This window comes from Rhinatrema bivittatum, chromosome 1, assembly GCF_901001135.1.
Source record: "Rhinatrema bivittatum chromosome 1, aRhiBiv1.1, whole genome shotgun sequence".
Taxonomy (NCBI): Eukaryota; Metazoa; Chordata; class Amphibia; order Gymnophiona; family Rhinatrematidae; genus Rhinatrema; species Rhinatrema bivittatum.
In genome coordinates, this window is record NC_042615.1 from 182,812,320 (window position 1) to 182,835,495 (window position 23,176).

The 23,176-nt window shown below is 45.2% G+C and overlaps 1 protein-coding gene across 5 annotated transcripts in view; it reads right to left on the reverse strand.

Annotated features, from left to right (window-relative positions):
• Positions 1–7,669, reverse strand: part of ZCCHC4 (zinc finger CCHC-type containing 4) — a 131,358-nt gene extending 123,689 nt beyond the window's left edge. For 2 of the 5 annotated variants that reach the window (XM_029589973.1, XM_029589964.1), the window contains exon 1: positions 7,452–7,669. In XM_029589973.1, the coding sequence (XP_029445833.1) occupies positions 7,452–7,548 (97 nt within the window). In that variant the 5' untranslated portion in view covers positions 7,549–7,669. Of the gene's footprint in view, positions 1–7,219 lie in introns of all 5 variants that reach the window. The other 3 variants (XM_029589988.1, XM_029589980.1, XM_029589997.1) reach the window with 2 other exon arrangements.
• Positions 7,670–23,176: the final 15,507 nt, after the last annotated feature.

Here is a 23,176-nt window from a genome sequence, read left to right on the forward strand (position 1 = left end):
CCACGTGTCTTGTGTTAAAACAAGATAAATTGAATCTAAGTTACCCTGTTCCCCCTCCTACCTTGAGGCCCACATGCCGCCCATTCACGTCAACCTTCTGTTAGTCCTTTGTCCTGTCAGCTTTTCATCCTCAGGGGGAATTGTAAAACTCCAGTTTCACTGGGCCCCTGAAGTTGAGGTGGTATCCTCTGAGAACGTAACCTCGTCCATTTGCCCTTTATGACCTCATGACCCTCCATCATAAGTTTTGAACAGCTCCAAATGCAGTCCAGATGTCTCCCAGAGTTTCCAAGCTAGGGTCAATTTGAGGTTCTCATGGCCAGAATTTGCAGATAGGCCAAGCAGCAAAGGATTCTGGGTGAGCCATAGTCTCTATGTTGATTTCAAACTTCAGGCACATATATATCAATCGGAATATGTAGATAAGCTTTGGTCAAGTCTAGAGATGTTGGAAACTCTCCCTTGCACACTGCTGTGATCACTGAACGCAGAGTTTCCATTCGAAAACGAGGAATCTTGAGGGCGACATTCACCTTTTTTAAATCCAAAATCTACAGAAGGACCCCTCCTTCGGAACCATGAAATATATGGAATACCTTCCCATCCATTGTTCCCCCAACAGAACCGGAACCATGGCCCTCAGTGCTTGTAACCAATCCACAGTTTTCTGAACAACACTTTTCTTTGTGGGCGAAGTGCAAGGGGACACCATGAACAAGCCTCGTAGCAGGCCAGAGAACTCTAATACATAACCGTCTCTTATCACGCTGAGGACCCACAGGTCTGATGTGGTTTTGGTCCACTCCTCATAAAAGAGAGTCAGATGTGCTCCAATAGGAGGAAGAGAGAAGCAGACCGGCCTCATTTCATTGGGTGGAATTGGCTCCACCAGAGCCCTGGCCGAGAACTTCTCTGCCTGGCTTCCTGCCACCTTGAAAGAACTGGTTCTAGGATTGCTGCCTCTCAGCACCCTGCCTCTAAGCCCCCACCGAGAGCCTACCAGGATGAAACCTCCTGTTTACCCGAAACCGGGGCTGCCCCACAAAGGAACCTTTGTTACTTTTGGGCCTGTCTTCTGGCAGCCTATGCCCTTTGGTCTCTCCAAGACGTTTCACAAGCTCCTCTAAGTCCTCGCCAAATAGGAGCTTTCCTTTGAATGGTAAGGCTCCCAACCGAGACTTAGACCACATATCCGCCAACCAGTTCCTTAACCAAAGGAGTCTTCTGGCTGAAACCGCAGACATAATTCTCGAAGAAGTTCTGATTAGGTCATACAGGGCATCTGCTACATAGGTCGCTGCTGCCTCCAGACAATCCGCCTGCTTAGCCTCCGACGGAGATAGTTGTGGCCTGCAACTGCTGAACCCAGCGCAAACTGGCCCTTTGCATAGAGCTACTGCACATGGCAGCCCGAATGCCCAAAGCAGACACCTCAAATATCTTTTTGAGATGAATTTCCAACTTCCTGTCTTGTATATCCTTCCAGCCACAGGGATAGTGGTCTTTTTAGTGACCACAGACACCGGCACGTCCACCTTAGGAAGTGCCAACAACTCGAGGGTGTCCTCTGGCAATGGATATGATTTAGCCATCACCCAACCAATTCTCAGGCGCATCTCAGGAGTATCCCACTCCCTGACCACCAGCTTCTTCACCGACTTGTGAAAAGGGAAAGCTTTAGCTGCACCCCCTCAGACCATCCATGACCGGGTCCACTCCTTCTTGATTGGACTCCTGCTGAGGAATTTTGATCCCCACCTTGAGAATATGTGGAATTAAGGGCCACAACTCATCCTTCTGAAATAAATGCACCACCTTAGGGTCATCCTTCTCTGCCACCGGCATCTGGCTCAACCCTCCATCCTGACCTTAATCAGTTGCAGCTGGATCAGAATCAGCCCCAGATGGATCCGGAAAAGCTGGGACCTGCAGAGTCCCTTGTGAGTCATTGGAGTCTACATCTGGACTGCCCAGTGCAGACCTCATTCTGAGGACTCTGGACACCTTACGTGGAACCGGACCTCCAGAACTTCCAGCTCTCTTAGCCGGTCGCAGAGCATGGACCCCTGAGCCCAGCCCATCCACCTGGCTGACTTTTGCACCGAATATGCTTCATGCATAAGCAGGACAAACTCAGAGGAAAATGGCACAGGATCCTCTTACATATCCTCAGAAGGATCACCCTCTCCGCCCAAATTGGGCTCCCTCCGATTAAAAACACCCTACCACACTGGAGACAGAGGAGGAGGAAGGCTCTCACCCCCCTGAAGAAGCCCAGAGAAGCCCTCAGCCCCGGACAACATGACTGACTTTCCCACGCCCGGCAGGGGAGGGGCAGCTGCTGGCAAAGATGCTCCCACACTCATTTTAGCTTTAACCTGCCGTTTCTGCGTGGGCTCCAACAGTCCCCATCCACCCTCTCCCCCAGAGAGACATCAGGAGAACAGCCCGGTGTGAGACAGATGAGCGTGCGTCACCGCACAAGCTGCATGCACTGTTGTGTGCCATAGCACAAAGCCGCGCCAATTTCACCGAGGCCCAAGCATGCGGCAAATCAATCCCATTGCCCACATGCTCACCTCATGGCAGCTGCTCCATGGCCCCTAATGCAGCCGATTCGGCTGAAAAAACCTTGGACTACTCTTTTTTTTTTTTTCAAAGAACAGAATCTCTTTTTTATTTTTTTTCAAACTTTACTTACAAGAAGGGAAGCCTAGACAGACTTCCCTAATGAAGAAGAGCTGCTGCAGAGCAAATGTTCTCCTGGGGGAGGAGGGAACTGGCCCCACCAGTTTTAATCTCCCCCCCCCCCCGGCAATCAATCGAGACAGCCCAGGGTCTCCAACCCCCTGCTCGTTTCCCTCAAAACCAAGAGGGATAGCCCCATCAGGGCCTCACAGCCTCCTGGAAGGATAATCAAAAGAATTTAATATCTCTCTCTCCTCTTTTTTTTTTTTTCCAGACTGCAGGGATTGCACATCTAGCCAACTGCTGGAGATACAGAAACACTGAGGAACTGCAGGTGGCACCACGGGTTATATGCCAGTACAACTTTCTCTGTCTCCATCTGCTGGAAGGAAGGCATAATCCCAGGAGTCTGGACTGATCAGGTTATGCATTTGAAAAGGGAATTAAGAGAACAAAACCAGTATGAAAACAAAAATTAGAAAGTACTTCCATTTTTGTTTGGGGATTAGAATATGTAATGTAGTTTACAATAATTATCTTGATCCTGGAATAAACTGGATTCTCTGCAGGCTGTCCCAGCCTTTACTGGAGTAACATAAGAATTATCCAAAATTACCAAGCATGAATTTTTAAGACTACATGGATCCCTTCATATGTCATATCAGGGACATCTATTCACATCTGAAGAATAAACCTATGTGGTCTCAAAAGGTCAGAGATATTTAAAAATTTCTTCTGGTACAAACAATAAAATGTATCAGAACGTGCCAAAAATCCCATGATTTATTTATTTATTTGTTGAGTTTTATATACCGTCATTCGGTAAAGCCATCATAATGGTTTACAAAATTTAAATTGTAACTCTTTTAACAATTGTGCAAAAGTATAACAATGTGCATATTAAACAGAGGTTAAACATTTCAAGTCCAGAAAGTATCATTATGTGGGAGGAGAAGGGATTGTTTGTTCTGGTGGGAGAGAAGTTATTTTGAGGTTTTTGGATGAAAGCTCAATTGGGAGTTAGGATGTTCAGAAGTATGAAGGTCAGTGTAGAATTTGCGAAACAGCAATGTTTTTAGGTCTTTTTTGAATGTTTTGAGGGTGGGTTGGGTTCTCAGATCTTTTGATAGGGAGTTCCAAAATTTAGAGGAGGCAATGGAAAAGGCTCTTTCTCTTGTAGTTGTTAGATGCGCATCTCTGATGGGGGGGATGTTTAAGCATCCTGAGTTGTTTGAACGTAGGTTTCTTTGAGGATTCTGGGGGGTTATGTTTAAGCCATTTAGTCCTTGATGATCATTGTTTAGAATTTTATGAATGATGGTCATTGATTTGTGTTCGATGCGTGCTTTAATTGGAAGCCAATGAAGTTAGATCAATATGGGCGTTATGTGTTCATTTCTCTTTGTTCCAGTCAGAACTCTGGCTGCTGAGTTCTGCAGAATCTGGAGCGGTTTGAGGTTTGAATAAGGTATTCCAATTAGTAAGGAGTTGCAGTAGTCGAAGGTGGAGAAAATGAGTAGTTGTAAGACAGTTCTGATTGGAATGTGACATTAGTTATTGTCTGCTTGAGGTACAATTTATTTTCTATTACCGTATATGCAGAGATGTGGTAGAGGGTTAAAGTGAAATTTAAACTAATCTGTTAATTTCCTTTACTTTATTCCTGCCAGACTAGTAGGTTATGTCCTTATGCCTTCGGTTGTCTTAGCTTTGAATTAAGATACTGAAGAGCTGAAGGCAGCATCAGTCCCCCTGTAGGGGAGTGAAATCAGCTTTGAGCTTTTTTTCTCTGTCTCCATAAGCTGGTAGGAGAACATAACCCACTTGTCTGGACTGGTCTGGCATGAATAAGGAAATAATTTTGCAGCAATGTTGATGAGAGCCCAATGGTTAAGATACCTGGCAGTACACCACTAATCATATATGGAAAAATCAACACCTGACACTGATTCTCAATAGCTCTGTGTTCTGTACTTATAATCTGCAATTTAAGAGCTATGTTTCTGATTTCCATTATTTTTGGCGATTGGTGGTTCCTTGTTGGTCCCATCCCCACCTCCCGAATGTCATTTTTACAAACTTGAGGCCCAATGTAATAAGATGCATTCAGCTGAGCACACAGTTTTACCTGCAGTTGTGCACACATTACTCCCAATGCAGAAAGGAGTTTTGCATACAAAAAACATGATGTTAAACTGTGCATTCTGTTTAGTGACTTTGCATGGAAAGCCCATGCAAATGAAGGCATTAACTATTACCTTCCAATGCAGAAAGGTGCACTGACTTAACTCAAGGTTTCTTAGCACTGTAAATTTTACTCCTGTGTCAGTCTATGGGCAGAAGCCAGAGGATGGTGCCAGGACCTGTAATTGGGATTTATGGGCAGAAAACATAATTCAAATTTTTGCACAGAAAATATTTTTTCTATGCATAAATCCTAATTACAGATCCATTTAGAACTTCAGCTTCTGCCCATAGATTGACACAAGTACTGGAAACTGTATTCTACCTCCGACCAGAGGTAAAATTTTTCAGAGCAATGAAATTTAGGAGGTAATTTCAATGTGAGAGTGCTAAGCAGGACGCAGAGTTTTACACGCACACTTATTGTCCACTAAACTCCTTGCTGCATCTGATAATATTTGCACACACTCCTGCTCACACCATATTTCATTGGTCTCCTTATTGGATAGTCTGCTTTAAAAGACCCAGGGACCTGCTCCAGTAGGGCCTTGTGAGTTACAGGGTGCTGGTTATGTTGAGAGATTCAGATTTCTTGGTCACACTATAAAACACAAAAAGGCCAATGCAATAGTGCGCTCAGGCTAGCGCACCAGGCAACACTCTATTGAACGCGTTAAAATAATCCCCAATGCAATACGGGAATGAATGCGTCCAACTGAGCGCATGGCTAATAGCACTCATCACATGCAAATTCCTTGTACATGAGGCTATTACCTATTACCCTGCGATGCCAAAAACTGCCACGTGACCAAGGAGCCCATTTTAAGGTGGCAAATTTAACGCCTGCCCGGGAGCTGGCATTAAAGCATAACACGGGCTCACAGATACTAAGTAGGAGGAACCACAGAAAGCAGAATCATGCTGCGCTCAAGGGCTCAACAAAAAACAAAAATCCTGCTTTCTGTGGTTCCTCATAGGGGGAATCACAAAAAGCAGCATCCCCAAGATCTAGCCCAATTGGAATCCCTGCTGGCAGTAAGTGAAGGAGTGAATAAATCAATATTAAGGGTCTGATACTTAATATTCATTTATTCACTCCTTCAATTACTGCTGATTGGTCAATTCACTGTCACATGCCAGTGAAAGGGCTAATCTCCTTTCAGAAGGCTATCCTGAAAGGGGATTGGTCCATTCACTGTCACCTCTCAATGAAAAGGACCAAGGGTGAGCAGCCCTGCAGGAGTGGGGCAGGAACTCTGGCCAGGCTGTTGTGGGTTCACTGCCATGTCTTCTGGATGCAGAGTGTTAGGAACGCACAAATTACCCATTGTCAGGCTGATTCTGTAAAGTGTGTGGGGAAACATGCGCTCAGTGTTGAGCGCCTGCTCTACCAATGCAAGCCCAGCCACCTCTCCTGGGCGTGCGATCCTGTATTTAAATGAGGGGTCTTACAAAAAAGCAGCCGCTAGGGACAATAGCACATCCCTAGTGCCTCCTTGAAAGCGGAAGCCCAGGAGAGGTTGGTTGTCAGTGGGTTCAGAGACACTCAATTTTATGAGCGTCCATTTTCCAAGCCAGCTGACAGCTACGGGTTAGGAAAATGGATGCTTGTAAAATTGAGCATCTGTTTTCCTAACCTGCTGCCACTTTTTTTTTTTTTTAACCTTTTTGTTACTTCAATCTCGCTACTAAATTAAGGTGGAGGATGTACAGAAAAGAAGTATTTTCTGTACACTTTTTCCAATTGTTCAGAAATTAACGCCTACTCTTGGGCAGGCATTAATTTCTGAGTGTTAAATGTGCGGATTGGCCACGCATTTTTTCGGTTTCCCAGGGAATGATTAATAGCATTGCATGTGATGAGCACGTGCGTTTTCAACATGCTAAACCCCTTATAGTATCAGGGGTGGTGGACCCACGTCAAAAACGCACATACAACAGCAGGTTAAACAGTGCGCTCAACTGAGTGCACTCTACAGTATCAGCCTGTGGGCGTGTCCCTTTTAGCGCGGCAGCTCATTTGCCTATTGCATCAAGCGCCGGGGAGAGGTGGATGAGAGCGCGATGTTTTACACTATACTGCTTCTGCCTGAAAGAGCAAAACTTTAAAAGAGAAACTGTCAGGCTCAAAATTCAAATCGACCAAATGTTCAGCCAGCCTGGGCTCACACTGCCATTGCTAACCGCATGCGGTGTAAAGCCAGCCCCGATAGCAGCAAGAATCCAATTTCCCGCCACAGGCCAAAAAATGCGGACGTCACCGCTCTGTCGCTGCAGCACACAATAAGAAACCAGGAAGAAGCTGGCGTCACCAGCCACTCTCCACTAGTACAAGATGGTGACTTACTCCCAACAAAACCTGCCCTTCCTCATCTACCGAACGTAAACAATACAGCCTGCAGGGCTCGTGCCTTCAGCTTCAGGTATTCTGATGTCCCTGGAGCGCACGCACAGCCTCAAACAGCCGGAACGCTGCAATAAGTGCAGATGGAACCGCAGGCGCAGGACTGTGACGCTGCATGGGATCATGGAGTCCGAGTTCGGACGGGCACTGGGCCCGGCCTTTGCCATGTTCCTACCGTGCGGGCAGCAGGGGGCGCTGGCGAGGGTCTCGTGGTTCACGATGACCTCCATGCCAGGACTGCTCCGCCGCCGCCAAAGATCCCGCTCCTCCATTGCCGATCGCGCTGCACAGGTGCATTAGCTGACGAGGCTGCAGGCAAGAGCGGCCCGGGAGAGGAGAGAATGCGTGCGAGGTCAGATAGCGCCCCCTCTGCATCAAGGGAGTTACAGACTGTTTAATGGACAGCTTAATAGCAGGATTGCTTCTGGTGTATTTGTAGCCTTATAAAAACTACTAAAGCTTCAATGTTTTCTCTTTTTGTATGTGTGTGTAAGGTTTATGCCTCCCGGTTTGGCCAGAGTCCCAATCTAGCTTGTCCATAGTACCAGATAATGGTGCCTTGGGTGAAAATATGTGGCACCCCCATCCAAAATAATTCCCTTACCCCAAGCCTTGATGAGGATTAGTTGGGACAGGAGTGCACACGTAAGCTTTCGCTACAAGTGCAGTGTCGGTGTGGTCCCTTCTGCCCCAGCATCCAATTTCACCCCCTGCCTCTTATAACCCTTCCTTGGCATACTCTCCCCTGCTTCTTCCCCACTCCCACAGCCATAGGCATCGTGTGCATAGTGCAACTTTAAAACGACTATGTTGGTGCACCACCAACTGCCCAGCAGCCTAAGAAGAGAGGTCCTGTCGCAGGGGCGCAGCCTTCACATCCAGGGGAGCGGCGACCCAGAAGAAGAGCAGTCCCGGGAGGCCGCCGACAACTAAGAATAGAAGTAAGCGCGGGAGACCACCGGTGGACCCCATCCTGCCAGGGAAGCAGTGTGTGTGGGTGTGAATGGTAACCTGCTCGGGTGGGGGGGATGTGTGTGAATGGTAACCTGCTCAGGTGGGTGGGGGCGTGTATGGGACTGGTAACCTGCTTGGGTGGGTGGGTGTGAATGGCAACCTGCTTGGGTGTGTGTGTGTGTGTGTGTGAATGGCAACCTGCTTGGGCGTGGGTGTGTGTGTGTGTGTGAATGGCAACCTGCTTGGGTGTGGGTGTGTGTGTGTGTGTGTGAATGGCAACCTGCTCGGGTGTGTGTGTGTGTGAATGGCAACCTGCTTGGGTGTGGGTGTGTGTGTGTGTGTGTGTGAATGGCAACCTGCTCGGGTGTGGGTGTGTGTGAATGGCAACCTGCTTGGGTGTGGGTGTGGGTGTGTGTGTGGATGGTAGCCTTCCTGACTGTGTGTATGAATGGTAGCCTGTGTGTGTGTTTGAATGGTAGCTTGCCTGGGTGTATGTGTATATGTGAGAATGGTAGCCCGACTGGCTGTGTGTGTGAGAGAGAGAGAATGGGTGTCTGCCTGTGTGTGTGTGTGTGTATATGAATGGTAACCTGCCCGTGTGGGTGTGGAAGGTAGCCTTCCTGGATGTGTGTAAATGGTAGCTTGCCTGGGGGTGTGTGTGTGTGTGTGTGTGTGTGTGAACGGTAGCCTGCCTGGGGGGAGGGGATGTGAGAACAGTAACCTGCCTGGATGTGGGTGTGTGTGTGTGTGAATGGTAGCCTACTTGGATGTGGGTGTGTGTTTGTATGAATGGGAGCCTGCCTGGCTCTGGGGGTGTGTGTGTGTGTGGGGGGGGGGGTGTTTGTGTGTGTGAATGGATGCTTGCCAGTGTGTGAGTGAATGGTAACCTGCTGTGTGTGTGTGTGTGTAAGAGAGAGAGAGCGAGCATGTGGGTGTGAAATGTGAAAGATAGCATGTGGGAGTGATAGCCTGTGAGTGTGAAGGAATGTATGGGTATGTGGGAGTGTAGTAGTGGGAACCTGTGTGTGAGAGAGCATGTGTTTGTGTGTGTGTGATGATAGCAGCCTGCAGGTGAAAATGAGAGCCTATGTGTGTGTACATGTGTAGTGGGAGTCTGCATGTGAAAGCCTGTGTGTTTGTATGGGAATATGAAGCTGTATAATAGAGCATGTAAAAGTGAGAGCTTGTGTGTGTCGTTGGGGAATGGGAGCCTGAATGTGAGAGACAGCATTTGAGAGTGAGAGCCTATTTGTGTGAAAGAAAGTGGCAGCCTGTATTTGAGAATGAGAGCCTCTGTGTGTGTGTACGTATGTATGGGAGTGGGAATTTGCGTGTGAGAGCCTTTGTGTTTGTGTGAGAGCCATGTTTTTGAGACTGGAAGCCTGCATGTGAGTGAGAGCCTGTATGTGAGAGAGAGCATACAAGAGTGAGATCCTGTGTGAGACCATGCATGCGAAAGAGAGCCTGTGTATGTGTCTGGAGGAGGGAGAAAAGAAAACAGTAGGAGAAAGTAAGAAACAGAATAAAAGAGACCTTGAAAAAGAAATAAGGAAAAAACAAACAAGGGAAAAAAAGAGACTGGGACCAACCGATTAGAAAAAAATAAGACAACAAAAGTAAAAAAAAAATATTTTTTTCCTTTCAGCGATTGGGATATGCCATCTTTAGGAATGTGCAATTCTTATATATTTGTATTTTGCTTTTTCTTCAGTATTCCAGAGTTTACAGAGTCTGATTTCTCTGGCTTTCCATTTCAGTTTTGCCTGCATGTTTCTGTTTCTAATTTGTAGTCCATTATTCTGTATTTATTTATTTATTTGCTTTTATATACCGATATTCGTTGGTGTACATCACATTGGTTCACATTATAACAGTGTAATAGTATGACTGGAGGTGGTACTATTTATACATTGTAACATTAACTTTAACTTTAGTGGGAAACATTAAACGTCTGGCAATAAGCCTTGGTGATAGAACAGTTAAACAAAGATAATGGTAAGTATTAAAGGATGGTTATTGTAAATTTAAGTTACAGAACTGGGCTAGAGTATCTGATTGGCGGAATTAGTATATGCAACAACAATGTAGAAACAACAGATAGAGTATATACAGCGGGACATGTACCTGATTTAGCTGGGAGGATAAGGTGAATTGGGGAGGGAGCTGGGGGAAGAGGAGAGGGGAGGGTGGAGCGAGGAGGGAGAGGAGGTGGTGGAGTTAGGTAGCGTGTTGGTAGGCTTTTTGGAATAGCCATGGTTTCGATTGCTTTTTGAATGATTGGGTGGAGGGTTCCAGTCTGAGTTGGAAAGGTAATTTGTTCCAGAGGGTGGGACCAGCTAGAGAGAAGGTACGTTGTCTGGTGGAGGTAAGGTGTGCACGTTTTGTATGGGGTATGATAAGGAGGCCTGTGCTTTGGGATCGCAAGTTTTTCTGGCTGTGGTGTAGTTGGGGAGGGTCTTTGGTCCATTTGATTTTTTGGTTGTTGATGGTTTTGTGAAGTATGGTGAGAATTTTGTATTGTGATCTGTGTGATATGGGGAGCCAGTGTAGTTCTTTTAGAATTGGGGTGATGTGTGAGGAACGGTTGGTGTTTGTGAGGGATCTGGCTGCGGCATTTTGGAGTAGCTGAAGAGGTTTTGTGGTGGAGGCAGGCAGTTCAAGAAAACAAAGAGGTAGGCGATCTATAATAGCCGTCAGGTGAACACAAAGGGATAGATGCCTTGATCTTTTTCAAAACTTTTTATTGAAGCAGAGACGTATTCGTAAAAATGCCCGACTCAGGCAGGAGGGAGTTACAGTAGTCCAGCTTGGATAGTATGAGGGATTGGAGTACTGTGCAGTAATCATGGTGAAATAGTAGAGGTGTGAGTTTTTTGAGGACTTTTAGTTTGTAAAAGCCTTCTTTGATTGTCATGTTGATGTGTTTTTTCATGTAGAGGTTTGAGTCAAGGGTGATGCCGAGATCTCTAACCTCATTGAGGTATTAGGTAAGGGTCTGTCTATGATGCGCATGTGTGAGACAGAGGTGCAGTATTTTGACTAGCGTGTAGTTTCTCTGTAGGGATTTATATAGAAATGACAGCAGAAAAGAACCAATGGTCCATCCAGTCTGCCCAGCAAGCTTCCCATGGTAGTATCTGCTGCACCATTTGTAGCAGTCCGGCTTGATCTTATTGCCCACTAGTTGGTGTATTAGTGTTCTTAGGGCCTGGTGTATCACACTCAGGCTCTCACAGGCACGTGCGTGCGCACACACCCATAATATTTATGTGAGGGAAAGAGAAGCTGTGTGTGCGAGAGCATTGGCATGTATATAAGAGAGGGAGTGTGTGAAATAATGAATGTGTTAGTATATGTGTGGATTGAGACAGAGAGGAGATAGTTTGTGTGGCCTTACCTCCCCCAAGCTTCGATAATCTCAGCGTGAGTGGAAATCAAAAGATCCCAAGTATGGAGAACAGGAGATTTATTTTTTTTTTAATCTTTATTAGTATTAATTATTGGATGTAATTTGATGTTTCTGTATTGAAATATTGTTTTTTTGGGGGGGAATAAAACTTTAATTATTGGATGTTTTATTCATCAGATATTTTGAAATAGTTTATTGGTGTTTGGTAAATATTAGAGCAAACTTATTCAAGTTAAAATTATTGGATATTTGTCTGCTGTTTTGATATTTATTGGTTTTATTAGTATGGTTTTAATATTATGAATGTTTTATATCTCTTGATTTTATTGCTTGATCTTTTGCAAGGAATAATGATATTCTGTTTTTCCATGGTTTACTCCTGGGGGAATTTTGCACTACTGCGGGGCATAGAATTTGTGCAGAATTTTCTTTTTTTCAGAATTTTAAGCTGCCCAGAAAGCCACGAGCAGAGCCCATCCCATTCACGGCCAAAGTAGAAGGAGGCCTGGTGGGCCATGAGTGGAGCCCATCCCGTTCACACCTGAAGACAAGGGAAGGGCCAGTGGGCTGCGAGCGGAGCTCATCCCGCTCACGGCCAAAGTTGAGGAAGGCTACGGTGGGCCATGAGCGGAGCTCATCCCCCTCACAGCTGAAGTGGAAGGAAACCTGGTGGGCCGCGAGCAGAGCCCATCCCACTCGCAACTCAAGTCAATGGAGGCGCCGGTGGACTGCGAGTGGGTTGCGGCCGAGAGTATCGACAATACATGTAAGTGTTAGTGTGTCTGCGTGCAGAGTGACAGGCACAGGAGGGTGTCTGTGAGATTTGGAGCTTGGGTGTGTGAGCGAGGGATTTTGTGAAGGTGTGTGAAGGGGTATGAGTGAGTGAGTGAGAGAGAGAGTCTATGTGCAGGGGTGTATGAGTGTGCAAGACAGAGGAGCCTGTATGAGGCGTGTTTGCCAGAGAAAGATGGGGTATGTGTAATAGAGAAAGGGAGTCTCTCTATTGTGAGGGTGTGTGTGTGTGTGTGCACAAGAGAGATAGCCTATGTGAGGATGTGTGTGAGAGAACAGAGGGATCCTGTGTGAGTGGGTATGTATATGTGAGAAATAGAGGGAGCCTGTTTGAAGTTTTGTGTGTATGGTAAGAGAAAGGGAGACTGTATGAGGGTGTGTGAGAGAACAGAGGGAGCCTATATGAGGGTGTGTGTGTGTGAGAGAGAGAGAACAGAGGGATCCTTTGTGATTGGGTATGTATATGCAAGAGAGAGGAGCCTGTTTGAGGTTGTGTGTGTAAGAGAAAGGGAACCTGTATGAGGGTGTGTTTTTGAGTGAAGGACAGAGGGAACCTGTGTGAGGAGAGTGTGTGCACAAGAGAGAAGAAGGGGTGTGTATGTGTGAGAGAGGGACAGAGGGAGCCTGTTTGAGGTTGTGTGTGTGTGTGAAAGAGGGAGGGCTCCAGTGTGTGTGAGAATGTGACAGAGGGAGCCTGTGTGAAATGCTGAATGAGAGAGTGGTCAAATTCTAGGAGTGGAGGGTGGAAATAGTAGAAGGGGTTGAGCTTGGATGGGCAGGGGAGAGATAGTGGAGAGCGGAGAAGTTACAGCCTGAGAGAGCAGAGTGAAAGGGGTCTGGCCGGGAGAGAAGCTGGAAAGGACATGTCTACAGTGTACTTCTAGGGGAATTCTCAAAATACTTAAAACTCTGCATCTTTGAATAATAGATTTTCTGTCTTACATTTTAAGTTAATTACTCAAAGACTGTGCTGTATATTGTGTTATTTTGACCAATATAAAGTTTGCAGACTTTTGCAGAATTTTTAAATTTTGTGTGTGTATTTCCCATAGGAGTAATTGTTGCACTGCATAATACAGTCAGGCTTGTGGTTTCCAGTACAATTTTTGTTGGCACGTTTCTATTTTGTATTTGGTGAGGGTCTGTCTGTAATTTAAATGTCCAGTTCTTGAGCTCCTTGAATTCTTGCTGTGAAAATGACAGCATTTATCATCGCTGGCTTTTACTGCATGATGATCCTCTCTTCCTCATTTCTGTTTTAAACAGAAGTTAGCTCTTTATTAATTTCTTTTGTGTGCAGAAAGAAGTTTTGAATATTCTTGCAGAAAATATTCACTCACATATTTTCTGGTAACTGCTGTTACTAGATTAGGTAATTATTTTAAGGGATGGACTTGGCCAATGTTACCTCGAAGGACTGGGTTGCTGTGAGCATTGATAGACTTTTTGCATCAAAGGAAGTAGTGTTCACAAGGTAATGTAGGAGGCACCTGGCAGCAGCAAATTTTCCAGTGCACCACCACTACTTTCTTCAGTCACTCTATGGCTGGCATTTCCTGTATGCGAGCCCACCAGATCTGAAAATGCTTGTAGGGCCAGCACAAAATGGAAGGAATTGTGGCCGCAGCTCTGCCACTAAACAGGTATTTTGCCCAGGGAAGAGACAGAAGGACCAGACCAATGCAGTGGTAACAGTGGGGTGGGGGTGGAGTGGGAAGAGGCAAGGGGGATGCTGGGAAGGAGAAAAGAAAAGACAGGAGACAGGGTATGGGGGGTGATGAGGAGGTAGGAGACAGGAAATAAGTTGCTGTGGACATGGATGTAGAATGACTGCTGAAGGTGGTGGTGGTGCACCAGAAAACTTGCTGCTGCCAGGTGCCTCCTACGGTTACCTTGTGAACACTACTGTCTTTGATGCACACGATCAGCATACAGGAAGTGCCAGCTCATGAGCTTTAAACATGCTCACAGGGCTAGCACTGCCAGGAAGGAACAGTGGCAGTAGTGACATGGGCTCCCACCAAAACTGGGTCTGTACAGCCTGGGGTGTGGTATACACAGCTACTTAAATAATCCTGCTCAACTGTGTATGCGCGAAACACAGGGAACAGTTTTGGTGATTACCCTGGATCGACAGTGCCCCAGGCTACTACCCTGCTTGCCCTACCCATCAGCCAGCCCTGCATATCCAATATGTGCCCCGTCAGCCACTGACGAGGACACCAGAATGGCCAGCTGAACCATCTGCTTCCCAGCACAGCACAATCATTTTTAAATCTCAGCTTTGATAATGCTTGTGTAACCCCATCCCAGGGAGCTGACTGCACTGCAATGAGGCCATAAAAGATTTTAGTCTTTTGCGCTGGATATACTCACAGGCTAACTCTCTCGGACTCCCTTACTCCCAGTGTCGGGATTCGTTGTTGGTGAGGGGAAAGGAAACTTCTTTCAGGGCCCAGAGTGTAAGGGGTGACTTTACTTTTTGTTCCATGGGAGAGGTACACTTATCCCAACACTAGATATTGTGAGTGCCAAAAATCAACTCAGAAGACGCTGGGTGTGTGTCCAAAATCATCTTTACTGATAGTGTTCTTTGAATGGTAAACTTTTTCCACAGGTGGCTGTTCTAGACCTCTCTCTCTATCTGTGCAAGGGTCTCTATCTTTGTCCAGAGGCAAGGGAAACACACACCAGCCAGGGCTTGAATTAATGAGGTTCCCAAGTGGGCACAGGCATCCTTGTTGGGACAGAATAGCCCCCTCCAGTTTGTCAGAGAGAGTGTGATTGTGGGTTTCTTTCTCTCTGACAGAAAGACACCCACACACTCACTTTCTGTACAACACACCCATACATTGAAAGCGAGAGTGTGTATGTGTGTGCGTGGCTGTTTTTGTGTTAGAGAGAGAGCCACATTTACCCTCTCAGATACAAAGTGAGTGTCTGAAAGAGTGGGTGCAGGTGTTTGTGTCTGAGAGACTGTGTGTGTGTGTGTGTGTGTGTGTGTGAAACTGGCTAGCAGTGTGTTTGTCACATTACTTAGCAACTGGCTCAAGAGCTGATTGGTTGGCAAGAGTAATGCCAGACCAGGAATCTCAAGATCTCTCTCCCTTTCTCTCTCTATATATATATGAAATCAAATTTGGGGGTGAAGGGCAACCACGTGTATGGATAGAAGGTGACTGTAGCTCTCCCTTGGTCTAGGGTGTGCTTTGCTACTTAGTTATTTAGGAAAAATGTGAAATTTATGTTGAAGATTTCTTGGCTGAATTCTGCCAGGCTCCAGCTCACATTACCTCTGAAGGGTCAGTTTGGTGTGCTTTCGGGAACTGTTGAAATGCATGCTGCAGAGAGCACGCACAAGGGCATTGGCCAGCTACCTTGTGGACCACTTTTGGAAAAAAAAAACCCCATGGCTTATATTTTCCTACAATCCATCCCTGGTAGCGGCAACATTATGTTGGAGGCTTTGTGGCAGTGGGGAAAAGGAGGCTTATGAAGATAAAGGGAAAGATAGATGGTGCAAAGTAGTCAGAACCTGGAGGAAAAACTGTCAGTCTGCCATAGACCTGGGACTAGGGGAGGATTCAGGTTTCAGCAGAAGTGCGATCCCAAGCACAAAGCAACAGCAACAATTCATTATCTCAGCAAGGAGAAAATTAATGTTCTTGAGTGGTTTAGTCAAAGCCTAGATCTGAAGCCAATAGAAAGTCTGTAACAAGACTTGAAGACTGCAGTCCACTGATGATACCCAGCCAACCTGAAAGAGCTTGAGCTTTTCTGCCAAGAACAGGCAAAAACTGCACCATTCCGCTGTCCAAAGTTGGTAGACACAAATCCTAAACGACTCATGGTTGTTATTGCTGCAAAAGGGGCACCCACCAAATATTGAGTCAAGGAGTGTGAAGATTTATTCAATCAAGATTTTTTGTTTATTCTTAATTACTTTTGGAATATTTCTATAATTGATTTTTCATGATGAGTGTAGAACAGGGGTGGCCAGCTTTGGTTATCATGAGCCACAAATAGGTCTTATTTTCAAGATATCCATAATGAATATGCATGATACATTTACAAACAATGGAGACCATGAATGCAAATCTATCTCATGCATATTAATTGTGGATAACCAGGCCTGTTTGTGATTCCTGGGGACCAGAATTGGGCAACCCTAATGTAGATTAGTCACACAGGGGTTCTCAACCCAGGCTTCAAGACACACAGAGCCAGTTTTAAGGATATCCACAATGAATATACATGAAATAAATTTCCATGCACTGCATCCATTGTATGTAAATCTAGCTCAGGCATATTCACTATGAATATCCTGAAAATCTGATTGGCTAAGTGTGCCTTGAGGCCTGGGTTGAAAAGTACTGCTTTAATGTATTTTGATTTGTATTTTCTAGATAGCAGAATGTGAAAAATTATATAAAGGTATGAAGACTTTTGCAAGGCAATTGAGGAACATTTTGGACTGGGAAGGTGGGGGGGGGGGGGGGGGTTGCATGTGATCTTACTCTCCCTGCCCTTCCTCCAATCCAGACTTTCCTTCTCACATATTTTCAGGTTCAGAAAACTTTATTTTTATGACAATTTGAACTTGTTTTGCTACAGTAATACTTAAAGTAAAAGAAAAATACATAATAGTGTTAACAGCAGAAAAATAAAATTACTGGGTATAGAACAGACAATAATGAGGACAATTCCCAAGTTCTAGTGCTAGTCAGCTCATTTTTCTGGCCCAGTGGCAAAATACAATATAATTTGTTGCTATATCTGTTGTTTGTCCCAAGATTAAACAGTCTTTACTGCTCATTCTTTTCTGAAAGCCTTTGCTTTCCTCTCTTTTGGGAAATGTGCACCTCTGACTTAGTTTTTGCATTTCTGCTCCCCTTGCTCTAATGACAGAATTGCATACAGAGTCTGGTTACTTTAGATTTCCAGTTCAACTTCTTTTTGCATATTTCTGTTTCTAATTTGTGATCACTTACTTTCTATTTGGAAAGGGTTTGTCTGTGTTTTGTATGTTTATTTTGACATTTTATATACTGTCATTCCATATAAAAGATCACAACAGTTTACAAAAGTAACATTCATAACTATACATCAAAAGGTAATGTTGGGTAACTGAGGTAGTTTTCATATATAGGCACTGACATCCATCAATTGACTTGTTCCGATATATTAGACTAAACGTAAAAGACATGGTTGAGGGATAAAAAAAATTAAACTAGAATAAAATAAAAACAGATTTTAAATTTTAGTTATGCTGTATTGATTCTCTCTCTTCATGCTTCAGTTAGTATCTTTTAACCTTCTTGTTTCTTTCTACATTCAGATGTTTTAAGTTAGGTTATATGTATTTTTTTTTAATAGCCATGTTTTTAGCTCACACGTAAATCTCTTTGTCTGGTATTAACCGTAGCATCTCTGGGAGTTTCATAGCTTTGACCCACTATAGAAACCACATGATCTCTTACTTGCGTCAGGTGTGTGCTCCATATTATGGGGACTGTCAATAGTTCTTTATTTTGAGATCTTAGTGTTCACTGAGGTGTGGAATGGTTGGATTGTCAAACCTATCATTCCGGTGTTTCTGGAATTAATGATTTTGAGTATTAGCATTAATACCTTAAAATAAATTCATGCTTGTACTGGCAGCCAGTAGAGAGAGATCAGCAAAGGTGTAATGTGATCAAATTTTCTGGTTCCTAACAATAGTCTTGTATATGTGACTAATGTAAGATAGAATTGTCATACAGTCGTTCTCAAGCCAGTTTTCGGAACACACTTAGCCAATCAGGTTTTCAGGATATCCACAATGAACATGCATGAGATAGATTTGCATGCATTGCCTCCATCGTATGCAAATGCATCTCATACATATTCCTTGTGAATATCCTGAAAACCTGACTGGATGGATGTATGCAAGGACAAGGTTGAGAACCTTGTAGTAGTGTGTAGGGATTTGGAACAGCTTGTTCTATTTTTCAGTCTGCATACATCCACAGGAGGTGTAGTGGTGTGCTAGAGCATGTGTAGCATTTGTGTAAAGTTTTCAGATGGGATGGAGCAGCCTTATCTGTAGGTACAGAATAATAAGAGATACCATGATAGGAAACAAGCAATATCCTTTAATGCCAGACGTAGTAGCAAGAAAGTTTTGTAATCCTCATTGCTAATTCAGCCAAGTGGCATTAGTTATCTGTTTCTAAAATAAAAATACCTAACCCCAATCTAGGATGGGTCTCGCTCGAGTTCAGCTACTCCCTGTCAATGGCCAGTTGACATTTAGCAGGGTGAATTTATGGTAATTATCTGGTCCCTATCTCCAATATCCTCAGCTTTCTACATCTGTGGTGTTCTGTTGTGATCTGTCTCTCATAGTTCCAGTATTTCCATCTTATACTCAGGCCCAGCACTACCAGGTGTGCACACCATGCATTTGCACAGGGCATCACACCTCGGGAGACAGCAGGCCATTTCTGATGAGCACGCGAGGCTCCTAACCCTACGAACAGGACGAAAACAGTGGTAGTGGCATATATTTATGATACACCCACAGGGATCCCCAACCCCAGGGGTAGGAAGAAGACGACTGTGGAGGCAGCAAGAATTCCTGATATGCTCCGCTGGGCTCCCAGCCCCACGAACAGGAAGGAAATGCAAATTTAGAAAGAGCACTCTGGGCTCTCAGCCCCCTGAGCAGGAAGACAGCAGCAGTGGTGGCATGGGTTAATGACATAATTGCAGGGCCCTGCCCCCACGGGAAGAAGACCATAGCAGCAGCTGAAATTAAGATGTGGCGGCAGGGATTCCGCACCTTGCAGGCAGAAAGACAGTGGTAAACTGACGTGGTGGGTGGAGAGAAAGGAAAGGGAAAGTGGGGGGTGTGAGTAAAAAAGAATGGCACAGGAGGGTGTAAGTGAGAGAGGGGATGGAATGTATAGGGGGTGAGGGAGAAAGGGGAGGAGGTGAGTGTGATGGGAAAGAAGGAAAGCAAAGGGGCTGAGAAGGAAAGAGAATTGAGTGAGAAGGGGAACAAGAGGGACTGGGTGAGTGTGCGAACACGTGAGTGTGTGAGTGAGCATGAGTGAGAGAAAGCTTCTGTGTGACAGCATGTGAGTGTGAGCGAGTGTGTATGTGAGAGAGAATGAACATGCTTTTTAATACACATGTGTATATGAAAGACGGGGAACAAAATGTGTGTAGCCCTCCATTCCCCCACTACTCCAGGCCAGTTTCAGAGTGACTGGAAATCAAAAATTCCCTGGTATGAAAAGCTGGGTCATGATGTTTCGCACGCTTCGCATTACCATGATGGTGATGGTGAACATGCTTTCTTTTGTGAACATTGTGTTGGGATGACCCAGATAGCAAAGCAACTCTCCCTGAAGCAGCGTCTGAAGCACCTAGTCTCAAACCCGTGCCTTGAATTAGTCGAGGCGTTGATGCGCCGTGAGCCACTGCGCCGTGCTTCGTGTGGCTACTTTTGCTCTTCCCTTGCTCAGACTGCTTCGGCGTTGAGAAGCAGGAGCAAGGGAGCACAGAGCCCCATGTCCCCAATGGCGCAGCTGGGTTATCTGTCAAGGGAGTCGAAGCCTCGATCTCCCTTCGCGGCCCTGGTGGTAGCACCGACCTGGCCGAGTCCCCTTCCAATGAAGTAGATCTTCTTGGCTTTTTTATTTTCTTCGCCGGCCCGGCGAAGAGTGAGGGGACCATAGACGCGCAATTTTTTCGGCATGCTGTCTTCGGGCTCGGGGCAACATCCGACCACAGTCTCGTGTCGTGCTCCGGGCCCAAACAAATGTAACAATAATTATGTCCATCGGTGATGGACATAATTTTGCCACATTGGCAACACTTAAAGCCCGATGGCTTCGGAGCCATCGTGAACCCGAAAAAATTCGAAAAAAGTGAAGAGACGAGGAGAGGAGAAAAAAACCGCCCGCGTGCAGTCCTGCTCGCGGAAAAAAAGAGACTGAGGTAAACCAAGCAATCATGCGGGAACCTCACTGCGCAGACGCTCAGAGTTCAAAACTCTGCCCTCTAGGAGAAGCTCCGCCTGCAGGTCACGCAACAACACTCCCAGACAGCATGGCTAATTCAGCCTGCTATCACTGGGAAAAATTTTGCAATGTCAGCTTGTACATATTATTGATTTTAACCCCCACTACCTCTTATCAGACCAAAACCCACAGTAGAAACCAGTAGAAAGAGAGCCTAAACTCCCCATTGCCAACACCCACTTTTACCACCTTTGGTAAGCATAACTCCTGAACACTGAATTTCCCAATTCCCCTCCCCCCCCCTCAAATATCCACCATAGCTGCTTACCAAAATCTCACACCCAAACCGTATGTAAATCTGAGTGAAACCCAACAGACTCAATTTCTGCAGATATGTTTCCAACAGAAGATAGGACAAATGATAAAAAAAAAAACCCAATATAATTGCCCACCAGTTATGTCTCTCAGGATCTTATATAAAGTCCTCCAACTTTTCATGAAGAAGAAATCCAAAAATGGTCTCCATGTGTTGTGTATATGTGGTATAAGAAAACATCAAAACGCAGGCCAGCAGGTAACCCTACAGTCCCAGAAGGACCTTGTGAACACCAAAACAGACAAAAAATTGAAGTTGGGAACAATCATCAGACAATCATCAGACTTTGCACCCGGTGCAAAGAGCTCCTGGCTCTCAGGGAACGAGTCCGATCTCTGGAGGCTAGAGTAGCAGACTTGGAGGAGCTGAGGGAGACAGAGAGGTACATTGACGAGACCTTCAGGGACATAGTAGTCAAGTCCCAAATCCAGTCTGGCAGCCCTAGTGCTGCCTTGGATCAGAAAGGTCTCCCAGTAGGAGAACATCACCCTGGTGTAGCAGGAAGTGATCCTGTAGCAAGGACCTGCTCTCCAGGTGATGTATTGTCCTCTCGCACCGAGGACAAGTCTCCCAGGGCTACTGCCCAGGAGGGAAGGGTTAGGCCTGCCATCATAGTTGGCGATTCAATTATTAGAAATGTAGATAGCAGGGTGGCTGGTGGACGTGAGGACGGCCTGGTAACTTGCCTGCCTGGTGCGAAGGTGGCAGACCTCACGCGCCACCTAGATAGGATTATAGACAGTGCTGGGGAGGAGCCAGCTGTCGTGGTACATGTGGGCACCAACGACATAGGAAAGTGTGGGAGAGAGGTTCTGGAAGCCAAATTTAGGATATTAGGTAGGAAGCTAAAATCCAGAACCTCCAGGGTGGCATTCTCTGAAATGCTTCCTGTTCCACGTGCAGGACCCCAGAGGCAGGCAGAGCTCCAGAGTTTCAATGCGTGGATGAGACGATGGTGTAGGGAAGAGGGATTCAGCTTTGTAAGGAACTGGGGAAACTTTTGGGGAAAGGGGAGACTTTTCCGAAAGGATGGGCTCCACCTTAACCAGAGTGGAACCAAGCTGCTGGCACTAACTTTCAAAAAGGAGATAGAGCAGCTTTTAAACTAGAACAAGGGGGAAAGCCGACAGTCACTCAGCAGTGCATGGTTCGGAGAAATGTATCCTTGAAGGATACTAATGAAACAGGAGAGTTAGGGCATCCCAACAGAGAGGTTCCATTAAAAGCAAATATAGTCCATATGCCTATATGTAAAAAATCACCAAAACTAATGATTTCCGAATTATCCCAAACAACTGAAAAGCAGGTTGTTAAAACAAACAAAAAACACACTTTGAAATGTCTATATGCCAATGCCAGAAGTCTAAGAAGTAAGGTGGGAGAGTTAGAGTGTATAGCAGCAAATGATGAGATTGACATAATTGGCATCACAGAAACTTGGTGGAAGGAGGATAACCAATGGGACAGTGCTATATCAGGGTACAAATTATATCGCAATGATAGGGAGGATCAACTTGGCGGGGGTGTGGCACTTTATGTCCGGGAAGGTATAGAGTCCAACAGGATAAAGATCATACAAGAGACTAAATGCTCAGTAGAATCTATATTTATTTTATTTATTTATTTAGTTATTTTCTATACCGGCTTTCATGACCAGGGGTCACATCAAACCGGTTTACATTGAACAGTTTGTGCATTAAAACATAGAACTGGAACAACTAACTGGTGCAGAAAATACAGTTACAATGAACAAGGAATTATACAACTGGGAGAGTGGGAAGAAGAAGAAGAAGAGAGTATAAGAATTGATAGAAATGCATTTACAATGGATCTTTACAAAATATGTAACTTAAAGACCCAGACTGAGAGCAGTCCTGGTCTGGAGTAGGTGGTGGAAGATTAAGACTTTATAGTGGAGTTATGAGATGATGCGAACTCTGAAAAAGTAATTAAGGGATAATATTAACATGGGTTAATCTAAGATCGGAAAGGCTTTTCTGAAGAGCCAGGTTTTTAGTCTTTTTCTAAAAGTTAGTAAGCATGTTTCCTGGCGCAGCTCTACTGGGATAGCGTTCCATAGGCGTGGTCCTGCTGTTGATGGTGCTCTGTCTTCAAGTGATTTGTGTTTGAATGCTTTGGCGTGTGGAACCTGTAATGTTTCTTTATAGCAATTCCTGGATGGTCTGACTGTGGAGTGTTTTTCCAGGGGGATTTGTAGATTTAATGGTGCGAGATGATGGATGACTTTGAAGATGGAAGTTATGGACTTATACATTATTCTGTATTGAATAGGTAGCCAGTGAAGGGCTATCAGGATCGGGGTTATGTGGTCGATTCTCCTAGAGTTGGTCAGAATTCTG